The sequence below is a fragment of the Myotis daubentonii genome, chromosome 21, assembly GCF_963259705.1.
Source record: "Myotis daubentonii chromosome 21, mMyoDau2.1, whole genome shotgun sequence".
Taxonomy (NCBI): Eukaryota; Metazoa; Chordata; class Mammalia; order Chiroptera; family Vespertilionidae; genus Myotis; species Myotis daubentonii.
Genome location: NC_081860.1, coordinates 2052364 through 2077394, shown reverse-complemented (window position 1 = coordinate 2077394; position 25031 = coordinate 2052364). Strand labels below are relative to the sequence as shown.

Sequence of the window (25031 nt, the reverse complement as noted above, 5' to 3'; positions counted from 1 at the left end):
AAGCCGAATTACTCTGCCCATCTCTGTCATCTTTCATTAATACTTGGAATATTTCTGCTGTAAGTATTTGTAGAGAGGAATGTGCAGGACGAACCCGGATATTTTTTTTCCAGGGCGAACATGCAGGATGGTCTCAGAAGAGGCCTGGCCCTCTTGCCTGGCAACTGTGGGCTAGATATGATATAAGGGTGTGTTTAGATGATACCAAGCACCTGCTCATTTCCAACAGTGTTTAGGTGCAAGTACCATGGGCAATGGCATATTTCTACCTTTCATATTTCTACCTTTTCTTTGACATACTTAACACTGTACTAACTTGTTATTTCACCTGTGACTTTCTGGCCTTTGACTACGTTCAACTGTGTGGCCTTTTTGCATCACCTGTTCCTCTGCATTGCTCCATCTTCAGTATTCTCTAACATCGACCTATACATGTGTTATAAGAAGCACATACAAGCTTAAATAGTTCTTGAACACCAGCTACTAATTTATTGAATACTAGAGGCCCGGTGCATGAAATTTGTTCATGGATAGGGTCCCTCGGATTGGCTGGCGATCAGGGCTGATCAGATTCCCTGCCTCCCCACGTCCATCCCTCGCCACATGTGCACCACCACCACCGCATGGTTTCCCCCGCCTCTCCACCTCCTCCTTCCCTCGCTCCCTCAGCATCCTTCTGCTGCCATTGGTCACCCACTATGTTCAGCACTGCCCCCTGGTGGTCAGCACGCATCATAGCAAGCAATCGTTCTGGTCGAACTTCCGAGGGGACACTTTGCATATTACCCTTTTATATATATAGATTACTTGGAATGAGACATAACCATATTTCAGCACAGCTTTCCATGTCACCAGCAGACAAACCATGCTGAACACTCTTAGCAGAAGAATGAACTGACTATCCTGCTTCTCTGCTATGTGCTGCTTACTGTGTGTGTTTGAGGTCTGAGGTCTTCCTTGTTTTGTGATATTCAGTAGCCCAGACCTTCATGGCAGTATCTTTTAATCCTTCCTACAGATCTTTTTTTGTCAGTCAATGCATGGAACCAATGTGTTATGTGCAACCCACTTTTGTAAAGGGACTTCCACCTGTCACCGCAGTCAGCATTCAGTTCTTCACCGTTTTTCTATTTTCACGTTGTTGGCATAAAACGGATGATGAGGAGACCAATTCTGAGCAGAGTGTATATGTACCAGGAGAGTCACAGATTGGGGCTTTTAAGACAGCCCCAGCAACCCAGAAGACCCATCTTTTTCTCAGTCTTAAAAAAAATTTTACACCTGACTGAGTTACAAGCAGTATACTTTGACCAGAAAGCCTTCATCCATGACACATGTGTGAGAGACTTCTGTTTCATTGCAAATCCTCACCAGAAACATAGAGATGCCAGCTGACAGAAGGCCTGGAAAGAATGTATGCACAGGGCCTCATTTGTGTCCCAATGCAGCTTTTACTTAATATGGCTGCCTTCAACCATTAGGCAGGTTGGGAAAGACTTGCCAGCCATCTCAGGCATTCTCCAGCACCAGGACACTTTTAACAAGGGGGAGGCACACAGTGGTAGTGAGATGCCACAGGAATTTCTCAGTGGAAGAGGTCATGATGAGTGGGGAGAATGTGAAAAAGCTGCCAACCACAACCCAAAAGTTGTTCAACATCAGGTTGTCTGCTCCAGACAAGTGAATTATAAGTGTGAAAAATGTGGGAAAGCTTTTAGATAATTATTTAATCCCATTCATCATAGAATAATTTACACTGTAGAAAGCCATACAGGTGTGGTGATTGTGGGAAGTCCGTCATCCTGAGGTCCAAACTCATTCAACAACACAAAGTCCACACTGGAGAAAAGCTCAATGAGTGTCATGATTGCAGGAAGTCCTTCAATCAAAACTTCACTGTCACTCAAAACCAGAGAGTTCACACTGGTGAAAAACCTTATGAACGTAGTGAATGTGGCAAATCGTTTATGCACAATAATCACCTCCTTAGCCACAGGAGAGTTCACACTGGAGAAAATATATATGCCTATAGTGACTGTGGAAAATCTTTAGGGAACGCAGTAACTTCACTCAGTACCAGAGAGTTCCCAGTGCTGCAAAACCTTATGAGAGTAGTGAATGTGGGAAATCTTTTACCTGCAATAATCACCTCCTTATCCATAAGAGAGTTCACACTGGAGAAAAGCTATATGCAAGGACTGACTGTGGGAAGTTTGTAATCTTTATTAATATCCCCAGTATAAATATTCTCAATGTTGTGCAGTTCAAATGGCCAAAATGATTGCTCTGAACATGGACTTGATAAGATATTTCAGTAGCACATCAGTATGTTTTATTTCCAATATGCTGATATAGTATGTTCAAATATATTAAAAAATTTTCACAAAAAAGTAAAATTATTGAGAAACATCAAGTTTAAACCTTTTTTAAAGATTGAGTTAAGTAGAATGGATTTAAAAGGGACATTAAAAAACAACAACATACACTTGTGGTGTTTCCCTGCATGCCTGCATTGCTGATACCAAGTTCCTCCTGCCCTTATCACTTCTTCATTCTCGGCCTATAAAATAATTGATGCAATAATTCAGTCTGACATTGAAATAGCTTTCTTTAAATATTTTCTTGTAAAAAAGACACTCATGAAATCCCATGAAACCTAATCTAGCCTTCCTAGTAGCCCGGTGTACCACCATCTGTCATCAGGATGGTTCCTGTATCTGCCTATTCGCAGGTACATTATTGGGTTATTTTACTTAAAATGTCACATATGTCTGACCGAGGCCAAACAGCTAAGTGGGTCAGCGAATAATTTCAATAATGGAAGGGTGCAAGTTCCAATGCTGGTCACATCAATTACAAGAGTTACTCAAAGAATGTATAAAATTAATGGAACAAAAAAACAGATCTCTCTCTTTCTCTCTATACAGACAGTCCTCGGGTTACTTCGGACTGGACATGTGTTGTTTCGTGGTTACGTCGCCATCTACAATTTATTGAGATAAAAAAAGTCCCGTCATTTCGATGTAAGGCGTTTGCTGGAAGTTCGCTCGGGAACTGGTTGGCCAGCGGAGCGGATGAATAAGTCCTCATGCGGCGCTACAGGAGGAAGACGCTGTCCTTCAGTCGCCATTCATAAGCCATTTTGGATTGTGCTTCATTTGCTCTCTTTCTCTTGTGTTGTTATTTTGAACACTTTTTGCCCTTCCTTATGGCTCCTAAGCGAAAGGCAGATTCTTCTGATGGCAGTGCTACGAAAAGAAGGAAAACCACAATGGAAGTGAAAGTAGATGTAATAAGACGTTCGGAAAAGGGTGAAACACCGACAAACATCGGCCGGTTGCTTGGCCTCAGTCCTACGACTGTCTCGACGATCATCCGCGATAAAAAGCGTACACTTGACCACGTGAAAGGATCCGCTCCCATGAAATCAACTGTGATTACAGAGCAGCGCAGCGATCTCATGATTGAGATGGAAAGATTATTAGTGCTTTGGCTGGATGACCAGCATCAACGGCGTATCCCAGTGAGCCTGATGGTGATTCAGGAACAGGCTAAAAAATTGTTTGAGGCCTTGAAAAAAGAAAAGGGGGAAGGGAGTGAAAGTGGAGAGTTTGTGGCTAGTGAAGGCTGGTTTATGCGTTTTAAGGCTCGTGCTAATTTGCATAATCTGAAGGTGCCAGGGGAAGCTGCTAGTGGTGATGCAAAAGCAGCAGGTGATTTTCCTAGTGCGTTGGCTGAGATAATTAGGGAGGGGGGTTACTGTGATAAACAAGTGTTCAATGTGGACGAGACAGGCTTGTTCTGGAAGCCTATGCCTACACGTACGCACATTGCCAAGGAGGAGAAGACAGCATCAGGCCATCAAGCCAGCAAGGAGAGACTGACTGTGCTACTTGGGGCGAATGCTGCTGGTGACTTCAAGCTGAAGCCCTTGGTGTGTCTGGCCGAGAATCCAAGGGCCCCCAAGGGCATATGGAAGGGTCAACTACCTGTCATCTGGAAATCTAACAAGAAGGCCTGGGTGACACCTAGCGTATTTGAGGACTGGTTCGCCAACCACTTTGTGCCAGAAGTGAGGGACTACTGTGCTTCCAGGGGGCTGCCCTTTAAGGTGCTGCTAGTGCTGGGCAGTGCCCCTGGTCACCCTGCCGATCTGAATGACTTTCATCCAAATGTCAAGGTGGTTTACCTTCCACCTAACACCACCTCCCTTTTACAGCCTATGGACCAAGGTGTCATTGCCTCTTTCAAGGCCTACTACCTCCGAAGGACATTGGCTATGGCTTTTAGGGCAACTGAGGATAAAGAGTTGAGTCTCAATGACTTTTGGAAATCTTACAATGTTCTTGCTGCTGTAAAGAACATTTCTGATTCTTGGGATGAAGTTAAGCAGACGAACTTGAATGGTGTTTGGAAAAAATTGTGTCCCCAGTTTGTGAATGATTTCCATGGCTTTGAAGATTCAGTTGAGGTTGTCATCCAGAATGTTGTTGAGCTGAGTAAGCAGCTTGATTTGGAGGTGGAGGCTGAGGATGTCACAGAGCTGCTGGCATCTCATGGAGAGGAGCTATCTACCGAGGACCTCATTCAACTGAAACAGCAGGTAATTGAAGAGGAAGACACACCAACCCCACAGCCCAAGAGATTTACAAGCCAGGAACTGGCAGGGGCCTTTGCCATGATAGAGGATGCCTTGGCAAGGTTTGAGGCTCAGGACCCCAACATTGACAGGTGCACTAAGGTTGCCAGAGGGGTCATGGATAGCCTGCGGTGTTACAAGGAGATTTGGGAGGACAAGAAGAAGGCATCCTTCCAGACTATCCTTGAACATTATTTTAAGAAGGTAGACAGGCCTGCAACAGATCCTGTACCCTCTACCTCATATGCCTCTCCAGACTCACCTGACCCAGTATCTCCAGCACCTTCTGCAGGTTCTGCCTCTCCAGACTCAACTGACCCAGTATCTCCAGCACCTTCTGCAGGTTCTGCCTCTCCAGACTCACCTGACCCAGTATCTCCAGCACCTTCTGCAGGTTCTGCCTCTCAAACCTTTCCCTCCCAGCAGCCTAGTGTAAGTCTGTCTTTGCCCCCTTTGCAAAGACCAGTGTGCAAGCCAACAACAGTAGTAAAGGTAAGGATAATACAGTAGTTACCCTTGTATGTACATATGTGCTTTATGTTTTTTATTATTTATTTACTACAAGGAAAGGTCAGGAATTGTTATCTTTCTATTAATTATTATTATTATTTTTACTGTTTCACTTCATTACTGCTGTGTATGTGCACCATGTGAGTGACGTAGTAGTTGCTTATGTAGCTGGGTTCTGACTTACGGCAAAAATTGCGTTATGTCGCACCATAGGAACAGATCTCCAACGTAATCCGAGGATCTACTATGTATATATCCTAGAGGCCCGGTGCACAAAAATTTGTGCACTCGGGACTGGGGGGTGGGGAGGACTGGGGGGGAGGTCCCTCAGCCCAGCCTGTGCCCTCTCGCAGTCTGGGACCCCTCCGGGGATGACCACTTGCTGGCTTAGGCCTGCTCCCTGGGGGATTGGGCCTAAGATGGCAATCAGACATCCCTCTGGCAGCCTGGAGGGCTCCGGGGATGTCCATTTGCCAGCAGGGAGCAGACCTAAGCTGTAGTTGGACATCCTTAGCACTGCTGAGGAGGCAGGAGAGGCTCCCACCACCACCGCTGTACTGGCAGCCATCAGCCTGGGTTGTGGCTGAGCAGAGCTCCCCCCTGTGAGAGCACACTGACCACCAGAGGGCAGCTCCTGCATTGAGCGTCTGCCCCCTGGTGGTCAGTGTGTGTCATAGTGACCAGTCATTCCCAGTCTTTCTGCTGTTAGGGTCAGTTTGCATATTACCCTTTTACTATATAGGATAGAGGCCTGGTGCATGGGTGGGGGCTGGCTGGTTTGCCCTGAAGGGTGATTCGGATCAGGGTGGGGGTCCCGCTTGGGTGCCTGGCCAGCCTGGGTGAGGGCCTGATGGGTGTTTGCAGGCTGGTCACACCACCTTCAAGGTGGGGGTCCCCACTGGGGTGCCTGGCCAATCTGGGTGAGGGGCTAAGGGCCGTTTTCAGGCTGGTGGGTGACTGAAGCTCCCAGCCTCTCCTTTTTTTCTTTTCATTTTTATTCTGGGATTTATTTACCTTCTATAGCTGTCACTGAAGCTGAGAGCCAGCTCCAGCTCTGAGGCCCGGCTCCAGCTCTGAGGCCGAGGCTGGCTGAAAGCAGGTATTGGGGTTTGTTTAGCTTCTATAATTGAAACATTGTTGCTTTTGGAGCTGTTCTTCAGGAGCTCAGAGCCGGGCTGCGGCAGGTGGGGAACCTTGGCTTCCTCCATCACTGGAGCAAGCAAGCCTCATGTTCACTTCAGCTGCGTGGCTGCCACCGCCATCTTGGTTGGCAGTTAATTTGCATATCGCCCTGATTATCCAATGGGAAGCATAGTGGAGGTACGGTTAATTACCCTATTTGTCTATTATTAGATAGGATTAGAGGCTCAATGCACAAAATTTGTACACAGGTAGGGTCCCTAGGCCTGGCCAGAGATCAGGGCTGATCTGTGGAGCGACTGGCGGGGTGATTGGGGGTCCCCCCAACTGGCACCCCCCTTGGCTGGCCTGGGGCCTCGAGGCTGGGGGAAGCTCCTGTGTTGAGTGTCTGTTCGTGGTGGTCAGTGCACGTCATAGCAACCAGTCGTTCCACCAATCGTTCCGCTGTTCCATCGATTTGCATATTAGGCTTTTATTATATAGATATCAGTTACAAGAATTAATCAAAGAATGTATAAAATTAATGTAACAAAAAAATAGATATCTCTCTCTCTCTCTCCATATATATATATATATATATATGGAGAGAGAGAGAGAGAGAGAGAGAGAGAAAGAGAGAGATAGATATAGATATAGACATAGATATAGATATACACATACACACATACATACTAGTTGCTCAGTGCATGAATTTTGTGCATGGGTGTGTGTGTCCCTCAGTCTGGCCTGCACCCTCTCCAATCTAGGACCCCTTGGGGGATCTTTGACTGCCGGTTTTGGCAGGTATCTGGCCTAAACGGGCAGTTGGACATCCCTCTTGCAATCCAGGACCACTGGCTCCTAACCAGTCACATGCCTGCCTGCCTGATTGCTCCTAACCACTCTGCCTGCCAGCCTGCTTGCCCCCAACCGCCCCCCTTGCTGGCCTGATCACTCCCAACTGGCCCCCTTGCCAGCCTGATCACCCCAAAATGCCCTCCCCTCCTGGCTGATCACCCCTAAACACCTCTACCTCAGCCCCCCACCATGGTTTTATCCCAAAGGACGTCCAGAATTTCTCCCAGTCTAATTAGCATACTACCTTTTTATTAGTATAGTAGAGGCCTAGTGCATAAGTGGAGGCCGGCTGTTCTGCCCTGAAGGGGGTCCCTGATCAGGGTGGGGGTCCCCTTGGGGGGGTGCGGCTGGCCTGGGTAGCGGCCTGGGGCAGTTTGCAGTCCGGCCATGTCCCCATCTGGGTGGGGGTCCCCACTGGGTGCAGTGCCAGCCTGGGCGAGGAACTGGGGCAGTATGGAGGCCAGCCCCGCCCCCATCGGGGTGAGGGTTCCCAGTGTGAGGTGTTGCAGGCCTGGGTGAGGGTCTGAAAAGAGGGTGTGTTCCTGTGGTATATTCCTGGTCCAGATTTTAGGAGAAATTTATGTGCAAACCTGCCTTTTGTTGTTGATGGTTGTTACAGTGGTCAATAGGAACGAGATAGCATACATAAGTGTCATCTGGGCTTGAGAATATCCACTAGCTTGGAGAGGGGTGAGAGAGAAATACATTACAGAGGTGGTGAATTCGACCTTTGGAAAATAAGATAATTAGGACATAAACTGTGCTCATCATGGCAAATTTGTGTTACATTTCACATTGTGCCTCTGGGAATGAAGCTGTGTGAGAGGTGTGGTTCAAAGAGTTATGTGCAGCAGGTAGTGCAAAGTGATGGCCTCAGCACCCTGGAAATGGGTTCAAAAGGTTGAAGTCTGATCCCATAATTTTCTGGGTTTGAAATTAGAATGGAGGAGGAGGGTACGACAAGGCTATTGCCTAACAGGAACAGTATCAAATCACTCACAGTCTCCTTATGGACAACATCTCTCCCACCCTATGTTCATGACACCCACTGTGTTGACAAGGGACAGTGTGGTCTACATATGATTTCCAGAGCAGAGGTATCATCTATACGGACATATGCCCTTTTTGTTGTGGGGAAAAACAGTGTCAGTAGGAATATAAGGAGAGAGTGACTTTGACAGGACACATGCCTGGTATCTTTTCATGTCAGGAGTTGAGGTAGCAGATATATGTGAAGTGTAGGGAGCATGATGAACATAAAATCCTTGGAGTTCAGCTGATCATGGACTGTACTGTCCCCATTATGACAGGATATGAACTTTGAGGATGTGGCCATTGCCTTCTCTCAGGAGGAGTGGGGCCTCCTTGATGAGGCTCAGAGACTTCTGTACTGCGATGTGATGCTGGAAGTGTTTGCACTGGTATCATCTGTAGGTAAGCCCTTCACATCTCTCCTAGTGTCCTGAAGTGATGTCCTCTCTTCCTTTGTTTTCCAAATGTAGCTTTCTCTCTCCCACAGCCAGACCATGGGCTAGTTTCCCCAGCTGTCCTGGAAATGTGCTGTGGCTTCCAGTGCTGACTTGTGGTGTTTGGAGATCCCTGTGCAAAGAACTCCATGAATAATCCTCAAACCCATCGCCTCAAATAGTGCAGGAAGTGTCCGGGAATCAGGATTGTTACAGAATCCTTAATGGGTCCCACCTCAAACTTCCTTTTCCTGTGAGGGGGACTATGTCCACATGCATGGCTTCCACTTTTGACTCAGCTAAAGGCGGTTAGTGACTATGCCAGGTTATGGTCTTTACCTATATGAACCATGTGCGGTTCTTGTAAGACATTCCTTCCGTTGTTTGTAATATTCTGTTCCCTGGACACTATTACATGCTGTGTTGATCAGAGCCAGTGCTGGCTGCTCACCTCTGTTGTCTTTCAGTAAAAGTCAGAATATCTGTGTTTTATGTGCTTGTACAGTAAAAGGTGCAAAGAGAACCCTAGTCATTTTTTCTCACAGGGTGAACTTGCAGGATGATCTAAGACAGTGGTTCTCACCTTCTGGCTCTTTAAATACAGTTCCTCATGTTGTGACCCAACCATAAAATTATTTTCGTTGCTATTTCATAACAGTAATGTTGCTACTGTTATGAATTGTAATGTAAATATCTGATATGCATAATGGACTTAGGTGACCTGTGGGAAAGGGTCATTCGACCACCAAAGGGGTCGCGACCCACAGGTTCAGAACCGGTGATCTAAGAGGTGGTCGAGTCCGGTTGAGGTGTACTTAGGAGAGCTTTGTCCTAAGGGTGTGTTTAGAGAATACCAGGAACCTACTCATGTCCAACAGAGTTTAGGTTCAAGTGCCACTGGCAGCAGCTCATTTCTACCTTTTCATTCCCATGCTTGACGCTTTGGTGACTTCTCTTTTGATCTGTGACTTCCTGGATTTGAGCTACATTTACCTCTGTGGCCTTTTTGCATCCCCTGTCCACCTGTAAGGCTCTGTGCAGTATTCTCAAATGTTAACCTGCACATGTGTTATGAGGTGCACACACGTGCTTATGTAGTCCTCAACACAACCACCCCATTTCTTGAATTTTACTGGGAATAAGATGTAAGCAACCTTCTGCATAGCTTGCCCATGTCACCATCAGACAAGCCCAGCTGAACACTGTTAGCAGAAGAATGAGTAGAAGATCCAGCTTCTATTCCATGGGGTGCTTGCCATGTTTGTTCATATTTTCTTTGGGATCTTCCCCGTTTTGTGATCTTCAGTAGCACAGACCTTCACAGGAGCATCTCATATATTCTTCCTACAGATATGTTACTGTTAGACAAATGCATGGAATCAACGTGTTAAGTGCAACACACTTTTGTAAAGGCACTTCTCCCTGTCACCACCATCGACATTTATGTTGGCATTATTTTTCTGTTTTCAGGTTGTTGGCATAAAACGGATGATGCGGAGGCCTGTTCTGAGCAGAATGTATCTGTACAAGGGGAGTCACAGGTCAGGGCTTCTAAGACAGCCTCAGCAACCCAGAGGACACATGTCTGTTGGAGATGTATCTCTGTGTTCAAAGATATTCTGCATCCGACTGAGTCACAAGCAGCAGACTGTGAGCAGAAAGCCTTCTCCAGTGATGCATGTGTGAGAGACTTCTGCTTCAGTGCAAACCCTCACCAGCAACAGAGCGAAACCAGTGGAGAGAAGCCCTGGAAAGGAGCTGTGGACAGGGCCTCATTTGTGACCAGGTGCAGCTTCTACTTACCAGGGCTGCCTTCAACCAGTAGGGAGGTTGGGGAAGACTTCCCAGCCATCTCAGAGCTTCTCCTGAACCAGGCCACTCTCAACACTGAGGATCCACACAGTGACCGTGAGATTTCACAGGAATTACTCAATAGAAACAGGCATCACCAAAGGAATAAATGTGAAAAAGCTGCCAGCCACAACCAGAACCTTGTTCAACATCTGGGCGTCTGCTCTGGAGAAGTGAAATATGAGTGCAGTATATGTGGAAAAGTTTTTAGATGTGTCACTAACCTCAATAGACATAGGAGAGTTCACACTGGAGAAAAGTCCTATCAGTGTACTGACCAAGGGAAGTCCTTCCATCAAAGGTCTTCCTTCACTGAACACCGCACAGTTCACACTGGAGAAAAACCCTACGAATGTAGTGAATGTGGAAAACCATTTAGGCACAGTTACAACCTTTTTATACACAAGAGAGTGCACACTGAAGAAAAGCCCCATCAGTGTAGCGATTGTGGAAAATGCTTCAGTGAAAGCTCTCACCTGAGTCAACACCACGGAGTTCACACTGGAAAAAAACCTTATGAGTGTGGTGAATGTGGGAAGTCATTCAGTCAAATCTCTACTCTCAATAATCATCGGAGAGTTCACACTGGAGGAAAGCCATATGAGTGTAGTGACTGTGGGAAGTCCTTCAGGCAAATCTGTAATCTCAATAAACATCGGAGAGTTCACACTGGAGAAAAGCCTTATGAGTGTAGTGACTGTGGAAAGGCCTTCACGCATATCTCTAATCTCTATAAACATCAGAGAGTTCACACTGGAGAAAAGCCATATGGGTGTAGTGACTGTGGGAAGTCATTCAGGCACATCTCTCATCTCAATAAACATTGGAGAGTTCACACTAGAGAAAAGCCGTATGAATGTAGTGAATGTGGGAAGTCCTTCAGAGAAAAGTCCGATCTCACAGTGCACCAGAGACTTCACACTGGCGAAAAGCCATATGAGTGTAGTGACTGTGGGAAGTCATTCACGCAAATCTCTACTCTCAATAATCATTGGAGAGTTCACACTGGCGAAAAGCCATATGAGTGTAGTGACTGTGGGAAGCCCTTCAGGCAAATCTCTCATCTCAATAAACATCGGAGAGTTCACACTGGAAAAGCACCTCATGAGTGTATTGAATGTGGGAAAACTTTTCACTACAAATCTCTCCTCGTTCAACACTTGAGAGTACACACTGGAGAAAAGCTTTAAATGTGCAGGGAATTTTTTATCTTTCTCACTCAGAATAACAATACCAATGGAGGAACATTACCCCTATTTACCTGAATAGGAATCCCTTTTATCAGAACATACACTCCGCTAGATTCCTTATAAGTTTCAGGTACAGTTGAGGTTTTCAGAAACTGCATTGCACCTGCTAACACACTCAGTCCTACTACCTGATTGATGTCACTGCGAGTATTTGTGGGGAAACTATTTCCCCCCTACCACCTGGCTCACCTTTAGATTGTGCATCACTCACAGCCTCTGCTTACTCTGGGGTTGTGCTTGACAATATCATGAATATTCCAAGCTTCTGGCTGGATCTTCATTTCTTTCTGACTAGAGAATTGATCTGACCCAGGTTTTGTCAAAAACCCTCTGTCTCAGCTAAGAAGTGCTACCTCTTCAGGGACATTGTGGTTCTCACTTTATGCTGCGGGGAATTGTTTCAGGTTCCAATTCACCATCCTGAAATCCTCTTGCTGTCCTTTGCTCTGATTTATGATCTTTAGGGAAAGGTGTTTTTTCTTTGGTACCTTTAATTTTGTTGGTTGTATTCACTTCCTGGGATGATTGAAAGGAAAGTAGTGATCTGTTAGTATGGACAGGTGAATAGATATGGTGGGTCCCAAACTCTCTATGCTTTCGAAGGCACCGCTTGATGGCAGAAAATCACTCTTTGTTCAATATTGACCGATTTTGCATTGCTGACCAAGGCCTTGAGAGAAAGTGTGCATGACTTTGTGGTTCTAATTTGCTGTCTGATGCCTCTTTTATCGTAGAGGTCATTGAGCACGCTGAATATGTAGTGTTTATTGTGCTCTGTGAACAATAGGAATTATATTCTCTGTGCACAGTATTTATTAAGTGTCAGCAATGTTTAGGGGAACTGCTGTCCAAGTGCTGTGAAGAGGCCATGTGTCATGATGTATGAGATTTCATAGGCTGGTGTCATTTGTTGTAAGACTCAGGTGGAATTAGTATCTACACTAATAAAAGACAAACATGAAAATTGCCGTACCTTTGGTATGCCTAAAGCAGGGGTGGGCAAACTTTTTGACTCGAGGGCCACAATGGGTTCTTAAACTGGACCAGAGGGCCGGAACAAAAGCATGGATGGAGTGCTTGTGTGAACTAATATAAATTCAAAGTAAACATCATTACATAAAAGGGTACGGTCTTTTTTATCAATAGTTTTATTCTTTTCAAACGGGCCGGATCTGGCCCACAGGCCGTAGTTTGCCCACGGCTGGCCGAAAGCCACACCCACCAGCCAATCAGAGCGGCTATATGCAAATTACTCCAACCAAGATCGTGGTTAATTTGCATATGCCTGCTGGGAGCGAAGACTGAAGACAACATGGAGGCAAAGTGCTACAGAAGGGAGCAAAGTGGAGGTGGCAGGGACAGAAACAGAGCCAAGGCTGCGGAGGCTGGAGGCAGGAGGGCAACACCAGCCTGAGTGGCTGGGAGCGGGATGGGAAACCCAGCCTGAGCGGCTGGGAGCGGGAGAGCAAACCCAGCTTGAGGGGATGGGATCAGGAGAGCAAATCCAGCCTCAGTGGCTGGAGGCGGGAGGGGAAACCCAGTCTGAGAGGCTGGGAGTAGGTGGGCAAACCCATTCGCAGCGGCTGGGAGCGGAAGGGAAAACCCGATTCAGTGGGTTTTGCTCCCTTCTTCATTTCAGCCACAAGAAGCTTATTCTTGCAGGAATCTTCCTTCAGTGGGTCTCTAGTTGGGACATAAACACTGTTTGCATTGTCACACAAGACACTGCAGTTAAACTAGATGAAAAGTGCCTCTTCTGGACATAAATCCAAAATTACTCCAAGGCCTTTGGCTTGTATGATATTTGGGATATTCTGAGGACCTCCATTGCTATGTCCTGTAGCTAAAGTCACTGGAAGAGAAAATAATCTAATGGTTTTGTGGATTCCCCCGGTCTCTCTAGGGTTTTCAGCTCAAGGTTATTGGTCAACAGGCAACACCTCAGATCTAGAGGAAGCATCCAGTCCCAGGATGTATCTTTTTTTTAAAAAAATCTTTATTGTTCAGATTATTACATTCGTTCCTCTTTTTCCCCCCCATAACTCCCCTCCTCCCAGTTCCCACCCCACCCTCCGCCCTCACTCCCCACCCACTGTCCTCTTCCATAGGTGCACGATTTTTGTCCAGTCTCTTTCCGCATCTCCCACACCCCTTTCCCCACCAAGAATAGTCAGTCCATTCCCTTTCTATGTCCCTGATTCTATTATAATCACCAGATTATTTATTCACTTGATTCTTAGATTCACTTGTTGATAGATGCATATTTGTTGTTCATAATTTGTATCTTTACCTTTTTCTTCTTCCTCTTCTTAAAGGATACCTTTCAGCATTTCATATAATACTGGTTTGGTGGTGATGAACTCCTTTAGCTTTTCCTTATCTGTGAAGCTCTTTATCTGACCTTCCGTTCTGAATGATAGCTTTGCTGGATAAAGTAATCTTGGTTGTAGGTTCTTGCTATTCACAACTTTGAATATTTCTTGCTACTCCCTTCTGGCCTGCAAGTTTCTGTTGAGAAATCAGCTAACAGTCGTATGGGTATTCCCTTGTAGGTAACTGGGTTTCTTTCTCTTGCTGCTTTTAAGATTCTCTCTTTGTCTTTTGCTCTTGGCATTTTCATTATGATGTGTCTTGGTGTGGTCCTCTTTGGATTCCTTTTGTTTGGGGTTCTCTGCGCTTCCTGGACCTGTAAGTCTATTTCTTTCAGCAGGTGGGGGAAGTTTTCTGTCATTATTTCTTCAAATAGGTTTTCAATATCTTGCTCTCTCTCATCTTTTGGCACCCCTATAATTCTGATGTTGGTATGCTTGAAGCTGTCCCAGAGGCTCCTTACACTATCTTCATATTTTCGGATTCTTTTTTCTTTTTGTTTTTCCAGTTGGGTGTCTTTTGCTTCTTCGCGTTTTGAATCTTTGACTTGATTCTTGCGCTCCTCTGGTCTGCTGTTGGGTGTCTATATAATATTCTTTATTTCAGTCAGTGTATGCTTAATTTCTAGTTGGTTCTTTATCACAACATCGAGAGTCTCATTAGATTTCTTGAGGATCTCACTACATTTATCAGCGGTCTCACCAGTCTTTTCGAGGGCCTTACTAAGTTTATCGGCAGCTTCTAGACAGTTCTTGAGAGACCTTAAAAGTGTGGTTTTGAGCTCTATATCTTCCATTTCTGACATTTGTGTCCTGTTTCTTTGTCTCTACATTTTTTTATTTTTTCTTGGTGCACCCCCTAGTGGTCTTTGTGCGCAGTCTTGTAGTTAAGCCTTGATTGTTGTGGGTAATACCAGGGGTGATTTGACCTCCAGGCTAATTGGCTATGAGAGTCGGCTGTGTCTGCAGTGGGAGAGCTTCTGTGCTGGATCTCTAGGGCGGTGCTAATCTAGCCTTTGCCTGAGGCTATCCAGCAAATGGCCCTGGGCAGGGCTTGGGCAGGGCGGGTCCCCAGGGATCTACAGGGTGGGCGGAGCAAGCAGTTATGGCTGCTCTCAGTTCCGTCCCTAGGGGCTCTGCCTCAGAGTCCCAGCAACTGCTGCAAACCTCAGAGAGAAAGCTGCCATCGAGTTCTGACCGAAGCCAGACAGTCCCACTTCTCCCGTTTGAGTCTGGGTCCCTAGAGACTTGCCCGGATCTGGAGCTCAGAGTCTGAAACTCCCTCCCGATTGAAAACAACAACTGCGCCCTCCGCCGCCAGCCCGCTCTGCGCGCGGGCTCCACACCTGAGTATTTCACTTCAGCACTGCTCCTCCTCTGAGTCTGGGTATGATATTCTCTTTCCTCCTAGTTGTAGAATTTCCACTCAGCCAGCCTTCCTGTGGTTCTGGATGATGTCCGTTCTGTCCTTTAGTTATATCTCTGAAGTGGTTGTTCGAGGCAGCAATCTCCGGCGTTAACCTATGCCGCCATCTTGGTTTCTCCGGGATGTATCTTTTTTAACCAGTCAGTATTCCTGTTGATTCCAATGGCAATAGTCTTCACTACTTGCCAACATTTGCTGCTACTGAGACAAGGGTGTTCCCCCTTAGAGAATGAGAACTGACATGCAACAAAGTACACCTTTCTCATGTGTGCTATTTGGTGAGCCCTGACATAGAGATAAAGCTGTGAAACTGTCACATGTGAAATAAACCCACCTGTAACTCATACCCAGGGTTGGGCACTAATGGGCTTACTGTTTAAGTTCAGAAAACAGAGATTATTCTTTTAATACTATTTTAGAAAATAGTTTTATTCTTTTTGGGGGGAGGGAGAATGAATAAAGGGGAATAGAGAGGTAAACATAGATCTGCTGCCTCCTTCACGCCCCCTACTGGGGATCCATTTGGGGATGTGCACTGACCTGGAATCAAACCAGAGACCTTTCAGTGAATGGAATGACATCCAACCAGCTTAGGATACTTGATGAGGCAGAGTTTATACATGTATTATTATTAATTAATGTATTATTTTCCATAGCAACAACTCTAAACTACTTTTTGCCTCATCCTGTATTTTCCTGATACCCTGTTATAATCTCTCTTTCTTCATTTCTTGGCCCTCCATGCAGTCATGGATTTTCCTTTTTTTTTTTTTTTTACAATAGAATTGTTCATATTGTTCATAATTTTATAGGCACTATTTGATGTGTACTCATTAACAAATTCTGGTTTCCTCAATGCTATACTGTTATTTTGAGATTCAACACAAATGCTTATGTGAAAAGTTTATTTAATTCTGAATAGTAAATAATAGTAAATAATCACTGTCTATTGATCTGTCTGTTTTCTGTTATTTCCTCGTTTGGGGTATTATAAATAAATATTCTGGGAATATTTGCATTCAGTTCTCTATATAGACATATGTTTTACTTATCAAAATGCTGTGTAGATTAATGTTTTACATTTAAGGTCGGAACTGTGAGCCAATATGGTCATTCCCTTTGCCTTCCCTCTAACCCACAGTATATAAAAATTCCAGTTTTTCTGCTACCCAGCAAGGACATACAATGGTTAACCTTTTCAAACAGTAACCCCTGGAAATGCATATATTGTTAACTCACTTTTGTTTTAATTCCATCTACGTAAGAATTTTTAAGGTGCACTTTTTTTTCATAAATTTCTTTGCACTGTCCTTATCTGCGTTGTTAAAATGTCTGCTGATAATCCTTTTCAAATTGTTTAAATAAATTTATTTTAACTGAAAGAGGACTGTGCAGCATGTAAGACATGTGCTTAAATTTCCCTCATTCCTCAGTGACTCATGTGACACTTTGCCATATGGAATCATCGGTTTTGAATCCAGGAAGGAAAATTGTTTTACTCCGTTTTAATGCTATGTACAGCTGAAGTCAACTTATACCATATACTTATACATTTAATCTGCATTGTTAACGTTCAGAGCCACTCCTATTTAAGTCTAAGCATTTATTAAAATATTAAGTGATGTGGAGGTTTATAGTATTTGTCTATTTCCTGGTGTAAATACTCTCATCATGGTCAGTTTTAAAATGCCAAAAAGATAGCACTGATCATGGCCATGATAAGATATTTCAGTAGCACATCATTGTATTTTATTTCCAACACACTGATATAGTAGGAGCCAATATGCTACAGAACTTTCCTAATAAAACAGTAAAATTATTGGGATCCCCAAGTTTTAAACCTTTCTTAAAATTTGATTTACGTACAATTGATTTGAATTATACATTCAAAATATATTTTAAGTGATTTCAGGTTAGAAGGGAGAGGAAGAGAAAGATAACATCAATGATGTGAGAGAATCACTGGTACGCTGCATCCTGTACCTCCATTTTCCCTGGGAAATGAGCCTGCAATCCATTTATGTGTCCTGACCATGGATAGAATCATGGCATTCTGGATCATACGTCGATGATCAACCACTGAGCAACACCAACTCGGCTATAGTATTTAAAACTTTTAAGAAAATTATATGTAATTTTTATTATTGGTAGTATTACAGATGTCTCTCATTTCCCCCTGTATACATATTCTTTGATGGTTTTATTCCATACCTGCCCTTCCTCTGCCCTCAGAGATCTGTCAGTATGAACCAGTTAAGAAGGCCGACCTCCAGTCCCATCCTGTCCTCCAGCACCACTTGTGGGACCTCAACACCAATACTCACCAGGGTCATTGGCTGAGATGAGCAGTCCCCTGGGTCATTGCAAAAACTACATTACCCAGAAAGCACTGCGCCAGAGTCAGCCAGGTAAGGAGCATTTTGGTACCCTCAGATCCGGTTGGGGCGGGACTTCCTGCGTCCTCCTCTTGGCGGTCATTTTGGCCTCTTCTGGGGATGCACAGACTCAGGCTTCAGCGCTTGGTGGCGAGTAGCAGGAGGTGTTGGAGGCAGCGGCCCCGCTGGGCAGGGTGTGTCTGAGGCTTGTGGACCCCAAACCGGCGGGATTGGGGTCCCCGTGCCTCCCCGCGGACAGCGTTCCACTCAGTTTCATCCGTTTAACCCTCCAACGTCTGGTGCTGGCGCCGCTCGGGTCCCGCAGCCCGGGTCGCAGCGTCCAGCACAGGGAGTCCTCGTGGGGACCCGGGGGGGGGGGGGGAGGGGACGGGCTGCGGGGCCGCCGGGGGAGGCCGTGGGGGGACTGAGCCGGGAGAGGGGCACCCAGGCCTGGTTTGTGTCTAAAGGCGACACAGGGGACGAGAGGCGGGTCCCGGGGGAGTTTCACTTTCCTGCTCAGGGCGCCGGGGCTGCGGGGGGCTGTGAGCAGCGGAGGGATGAGGCTGAGATGCGGGTGTAAACGTTCCCCAAACGCCCAGAGGAGGAGCCGCCTCCGGAGAGAGGGCGGCAGTGAGGGCGGAGGAGGGGCTGTGAGCACAGCGACCCAGCAGGGGGCGCCCTGAGGACCAGCCCTGAGGGAGGGGCAGCTCCGGGGCGCTGGACCTCGGGCCTGAGCCCCTGGGTCCTGGGGTGGGTGCCAGGCCCTCAGCAGCCCTTTAGTGCCCACAGGTTCCTGCAGGTGAGAGCCGCTGAGGGGGCTGGGCTGTGGGTGTGTCAGGGCCTCACACTATGGTGGCCTCTGAGGTAGTGGGGTCCTGGGACTGTCCAGCCCCTCTTCTCGGGGGACCTTGGACCTGGGGACCTTGAAGGGACACCGAGCCCAGAACCCTAAGTCCAGGTCAAGGGTCAGATGAGTGGCACCTGATTTTGGCAGCCAGTGGAATGTGTGTGACAGGTCCTTCCGTGCATGGGCTCCAGAATGTGCAAAGGCTTGGAGTGAAGACTCAGCTGATTCAGGGACGAGCAGGGGTCCATTTTTTAAAAATAGGAACTGGAAACAGCGGGACAGGAATCAAGTGCAGAGGAGCTTTGTGACAACCTGGGTTTCTGTCCTGCTGGCGATGGGGTCATTGGGGTCATGGGAGCAGTAGAGCAGGTGACCTGACCCAGGTCTCATTAGACTCCCTGTGGCTGCAGCACGATGCACAGTATGGGTGTGAGGACGGTGGTAGAAAGCCGAGGACGGAAGCTGCTGTGATGGTGTTGGTGAGTGTGATGGTAACGGGAGCACAGTGGTGGTTGTGGATGTGGAAGAAGCAGTTGCATTATGGATCAATGATTTCTGTGTAGTCACCTGGATTTTCTAATTTTGAGAAGTGGAGATAGAGGGAAGAATCACAGACGATGTAAAGGTTTGGATTTAGCACCTGATGGTAAGAAAGCACCATGAACTGACAGATTTTCATAGGGGGAACAGTAGTGTTCATGACGAATATGAAACCTTTTATTTTTTCCTATTAGAGTATGAAATATTTCAGAGATCATTTCATGACCATCTGGAACTCTGAGGAGTAGTTCAAGATGAGGACTACTTAAAAAAATAGTAAAGACTGGAGCAGGGAGGAGTTGCAGATCACCTTTTCTTTTATTAATTGGAGGTAGAAGAGTAATTCAAAAAGGGTGAGATTGTGGCTGGTTTATATTTCTTTCTTTTTTTTTTAAACTGGTAATTCTTTTTTAAAAATAGCTTATTGATTTTTTTACAGAGAGGAAGGGAGAGGGATAGAAAGTTATGAACATCGATGAAAAACATTGATCAGCTGCCTCCTGCACACCCCCCACTGGGTATATGCCCGCAACCAAGGTACATGCTCTTGACCAGAATCTAACCTGGGACCCTTCAGTCTGCAGGCTGATGCTCTATCCACTGAGCCACACCGGTTAGGGCCATATTTATTTCTTAAACACTCACCAGGATTTCTTGTGACCCTTTGTGTGGTGTGTGGTGTGGTGTGGTGTGTTGCAACCAGTTTGGTTGATTTGCTTGTGGACATCTGCGGGCGTGGGGTAGAGGACCGTAGGCAGTGGTACTTGAGTACTGAAGGGTGTGAGTGGAGAAGAGACATCAGTGCAGCAGCAGTAGAGGTGGGCTCTGGATAACTGAGATCTGATGTAGTTTTCAATAGACAAGGTTGAAGGAAAAAACAAGTTGGGAGGGAGGCCTTCATAGCAGAACTGAAGGCTGTGTTTGGACAATCAGAGTCAGATTAGTACGTGATACTGTTTGAATTTGGTGTGCATTCTCTGGAACACACACGCTGAGTAATGACTAAGACCAAGGAGATGTCTGTGGGAGCTGGGGCTACGGGAGTGCAGGTGGGAGAGAGGTGTGGGAGAAGGAGTGATGTGCTCTTGGAGAGGGAGTGTGAATTCATGGCCACAGATCCCTGATGTTGACATAGAGGGAATGAAGGTTGAGTCCGTTTCTGGTGATAACTAGATGACACAACATGGGGAATTGTAGGGTAATTCCTGAAAAGACGGGTGTTGTGGCGGTACATGCCAGTTCCAGAATTTAGGTGTCATATAGGTGCACACCTGCCTGTTGTTGTTGGGCTGATACAGTGATCAATAGGAATGGGATAGCATACATCAGTGTCACCTGGGCTGGAAAATCTCTACTGGCTTGGGGAAGGGAGAAGGTAAGAGAGAAATACATACAGAGGAGGCGAGTCAGAATGTTGAAAAGACGGTGATTAGAAAACATCCTCTCTTCATGGCACATATGTGTTATCTTTGAAGATATGACTCTCGGAATGAAGCTGTATGAGAGAAGTGGGATACAAAAAATTATGTGGAAAAGGTGGGGAAAGTGTTGGCCTCAGCACCCTAAGATTGGAATCAAAAGGATGTCGAGTGATGCCATGTTTTTCGGGGTCTTGGAGGTGGAATCTGTGGGACAACAAGGATATTGCTCCACAAGACCAGTGTCAAATCACTCACATCTGTGTTTTTTGCTGGGGTCCAACCCCAGCAGGTCCAGGGGTCCCCAAAGGCGTGGACAGAGTCGGTGAAGAAGGAATGACACGGAGACAGTGTTCAGTTGATCAGCAGCCTTGCCAGGATCTCTGGCCACAATCTCCAGCCAAGTTCTGTGTCCATGTTCTCCTGCTAGGTTCTCCAGCCAGGTTCTCCAGGTTCTCCAGCCAGGTTCAGTCACCAGGTTCTAGTCAGGTTCTCTTGCCATATTTCTGTAGTCAGGTTCAGTCCAGGATCTTTTGCCATGTTCTCTCCAGCGAAGTTCTTCTGTCTGTAGGTTCTGTGTAGGTTCTGTCTTCTGAGTTCTGACTTCTAAGTTCTGTGTGTTTCTGTCTTGTTACAACTGTATTTATACCAGTTGATTCAATCCTATCAATCTCTATTACAAAGGTTAGGGCGTTTCTTATCTTCATTCCAGGGAGAAAAGATTATGTAGTTTAAGCATGATTGTTCGTAGTTAAAGGGATTAATTACCCGCCTGGCACTTAGTTGAGGGGTTTTATTCCCTCCCTAACTTCAGGGGAAAATCCCTACCTGGGGATTCAACCTTTCTCGGAGAGGTGACCTTGGTTAAAACACAGCGCCAAGAAGGTGAGCAAACATATTAAGAACCGTATGCCATATATGCCAGGTCCCTTGAAACAGCAAGGATGGACCGGCTCCCGGCAGTTTTTGATGAACATTTCTGTGTACCCTGTGTTGGTGACACCCATTGCATTGACTTTAAATGCGAGCCCCTGATGTCAGGTACAGTCAATCTGGGCATCTACTCTATTGTGGGAAGACAGAGTATCAGTGGGAAAATAAGGAGAGAGTGACTCTGATTTATGCAAGGCCTGCTCTTTTCTGTGATGTGGGAGTGGAGGGAGCAGATGGATATGGAGAGTGGAAAGTATGATGAAATTAAAGCCTAGAAGAGAAGCTGATCATGGACTGAACTGTGCCCATTACGACAGGATATGAACTTTGAGGATGTGGCCATTGCCTTCTCTCAGAAGGAGTGGAGGCTCCTTGATGAGGCTCAGAGACTTCTGTACTACGATGTGATGCTGGAAGTTTTTGCAGCGGTATCATCTGTAGGTAAGCCCTTCACATCTCTCCTAGTGTCCTGAAGTGATGTCCTCTCTTCCTTTGTTTTCTAAATGTAGCTTTCTCTCTCCCACAGCCAGATCCTGGGCTAGTTTCCCAACTGTCCTGGAAATGTGCTGTGGCTTCCAGTGCTGACTTGTGGTGTGTGGAGATCCTTGTGCAAAGGACTCCATGAATAACCCTCAAACCCATCGCCTCAAATAGTGCAGGAAGTGTCCGGGAATCAGGATTGTTGCAGAAAGCTTAATGGGTCCCACCTCGAACTTCCTTTTCCAGTGAGGGGGACTATGTCCACATGCGTGGCTTCCACTTCTGACCCCTTCCTCAGCTAAAGTCTGTTTGTGACTATGCCAGGTTATGGTTTTTACTTCCATGAAACACGGACAGTTCTTGTAAGACATTCCTTCCATTGTTTGTAATACTCTGTTCCCTGGATACTATGACATGCTGTGTTGATAAGAGCTGGTGCTGGCTGCTCACCTCTGATGTCTTTCAGTAAAAGTCAGAATATCTGTGTTTTATGTGCTTGTACAGTAAAAGGTGCAAAGAGAACCCTAGTCTTTTTTTCTAACAGGGTGAACTTGCAGGATGATCTAAGACAGTGGTTCTCACCTTCGGGCCCTTTAAATACAGTTCCTCATGTTGTGAACCAACCAGAAAATTATTTTCGTTGCTACTTCATAAGTGTAATGTTGCTACTGTTATGAATTGTAATGGAAATATCTGATATGCATAATGGTCTTAGGTGACCCGTGGGAAAGGGTCATTCGACCAACAAAGAGGTCGCGACCCACAGGTTCAGAACCGGTGATCTAAGAGGTGGTCGAGTCCGGTTGAGCTGTACTTGGGAGAGCTTTGTCCTAAGGGTGTGTTTAGAGAAAACCAGGAACCTGCTCATGTCCAACAGAGTTTAGGTTCAAGTGCCATAGTGAGCAGCTCATTTCTACCTTTTCTTTCCCATGCTTGACGCTTTGGTGACTTCTCTTTTGATCTGTGACTTCCTGGATTTTAGCTACCTTTACCTCTGTGGCCTTTTGGCATCCCCTATCCACCTGTAAGGCTCTGTGCAGTATTCTCAAATGTTAACCTGCACATGTGCACACACGTGCTTAGGTAGTCTTCAACACAACCACCCCATTTCTTGTATTTTACTTGGAATAAGATGTAAGCAACCTTCTGCACAGCTTGCCCATGTCACCAGCAGACAAGCCCAGCTGAACACTGTTAGCAGAAGAATGAGTATTCGATCCAGCTTCTATTCCGTGGGGTGCTTGCCATGTTTGTTCATATTTTCTTTGGGATCTTCCCCGTTTAGTGATCTTCAGTAGCACAGACCTTCACAGGAGCATCTCATATATTCTTCCTACAGATATGTTACTGTTAGACAAATGCATGGAATCAACGTGTTAAGTGCAACACACTTTTGTAAAGGCACTTCTCCCTGTCACCACCGTCGACATTCATTTCGGCATTATTTTTCTGTTTTCAGGTTGTTGGCATAAAACGGATGATGCGGAGGCCTGTTCTGAGCAGAATGTATCCATAGGAGAGTCACAGGTCAGTGCTTCTAAGACAGCCTCAGCAACCCAGAAGAGCCATGTCTGTGGGAGGTGTTTCTCATTGTTAAAAGATATTCTGCATCTGACTGAGTCACAAGGAGCAGACTTTGAACAGAAAGCCTTTATCAGTGATGCATTTGTGAGAGGCTTGTGTTTCAGTGCAAACCCTCACCAGCAACAGAGGGAAGCCAGTGGAGAGAAGCCCTGGAAAGGAGCTGAGGACAGGGCCTCATTTGTGACCAGGTGCAGCTTCTACTTACCAGGGCTGCCTTCAACCACTAGGGAGGTTGGGGAAGACTTCCCAGCCATCTCAGAGCTTCTCCAGAACCAGGTCACTCTCAACACTGAGGAGCCACACAGTGGCAGTGAGATTTCACAGCAATTACTCAATAGAGACAGGCATCACCAGTGGAATAAATGTGAAAAAGCTGCCAGCCACAGCCAGAACCTTGTTCAACATTTGGATATCTGCTCTGGAGAAGTGAAATATGAATGCAATACATGTGGGAAAGTTTTCAGATGTATCTTTAACCTCAATAGACATAGGAGAGTTCACACTGGAGAAAAACTTTATGAGTGTAGCTAATGTGGGAGGTCATTCAGGGAAACCTCTGCTCTGAAAAACCATCAGAGAGTTCACACTGGAGAAAAGCCGTATGAGTGTAGTGACTATGGGAAGTTCTTCAGTAATAGGTCTATCCTCACTGTACACCAGAGAATTCACACTGGAGAAAAGCCATATGAGTGTAGTGACTGTGGGAAGTTCTTCAGTAATAGGTCTATCCCCACTGTACACCAGAGAGTTCACACTGGAGAAAAGCCGTATGAGTGTAGTGACTGTGGGAAGTTCTTCAGTAATAGGTCTATCCTCACTGTACACCAGAGAGTTCACACTGGAGAAAAGCCGTATGAGTGTAGTGACTGTGGGAAGTTCTTCAGTAATAGGTCTATCCTCACTGTACACCAGAGAGTTCACACTGGAGAAAAGCCGTATGAGTGTAGTGACTGTGGGAAGTTCTTCAGTAATAGGTCTATCCTCACTGTACACCAGAGAGTTCACACTGGAGAAAAGCCATATGAGTGTAGTGACTGTGGGAAGTCATTCAGTAATAGGTCTATCCTCACTGTACACCAGAGAGTTCACACTGGAGAAAAGCCGTATGAGTGTAGTGACTGTGGGAAATCCTTCAGTAATAGGTCTATCCTCACTGTACACCAGAGAGTTCACACTGGAGAAAAGCCGTATGAGTGTAGTGACTGTGGGAAGTCATTCGGGCAAATCTCTACTCTCAATAATCATTGGAGAAAAGCCGTATGAGGGTAGTGATTGTGGGAATTGAACCCAGGTCCCTTCAGTTCACAGGCCGACGCTCTATCCACTGAGCCAAACCCGTTACAGCAACTCAAATCAATCTTAACAC

At 46.0% G+C, this 25031-nt stretch overlaps 2 protein-coding genes across 2 annotated transcripts in view; both read left to right on the top strand.

The window, feature by feature from the left end:
• Nucleotides 1-25031, top strand: part of LOC132222883 (zinc finger protein 345-like) — a 91130-nt gene that overhangs the window by 58900 nt on the left and 7199 nt on the right. The window lies entirely within an intron of this gene.
• Nucleotides 21743-24910, top strand: LOC132222906 (zinc finger protein 551-like). Its single transcript, XM_059678262.1, has 2 exons — nucleotides 21743-22042; nucleotides 23541-24910. Exons 1-2 carry the CDS (start codon nucleotides 21922-21924, stop codon nucleotides 24194-24196), a joined length of 777 nt encoding a protein of 258 aa, XP_059534245.1. The 5' UTR covers nucleotides 21743-21921; the 3' UTR covers nucleotides 24197-24910.

What these genes read in the sequence shown, in the direction of transcription:
- LOC132222906 (XM_059678262.1), top strand. Translation starts at nt 21,922, where the DNA reads ATGAACTTTGAGGATGTGGCCATTGCCTTCTCTCAGAAGGAGTGGAGG. An exon ending in TGCAGCGGTATCATCTGTAG is followed by an intron (nt 22,043 to 23,540) that starts GTAAGCCCTTCA and finishes TTCTGTTTTCAG; the next exon opens with GTTGTTGGCATAAAACGGAT.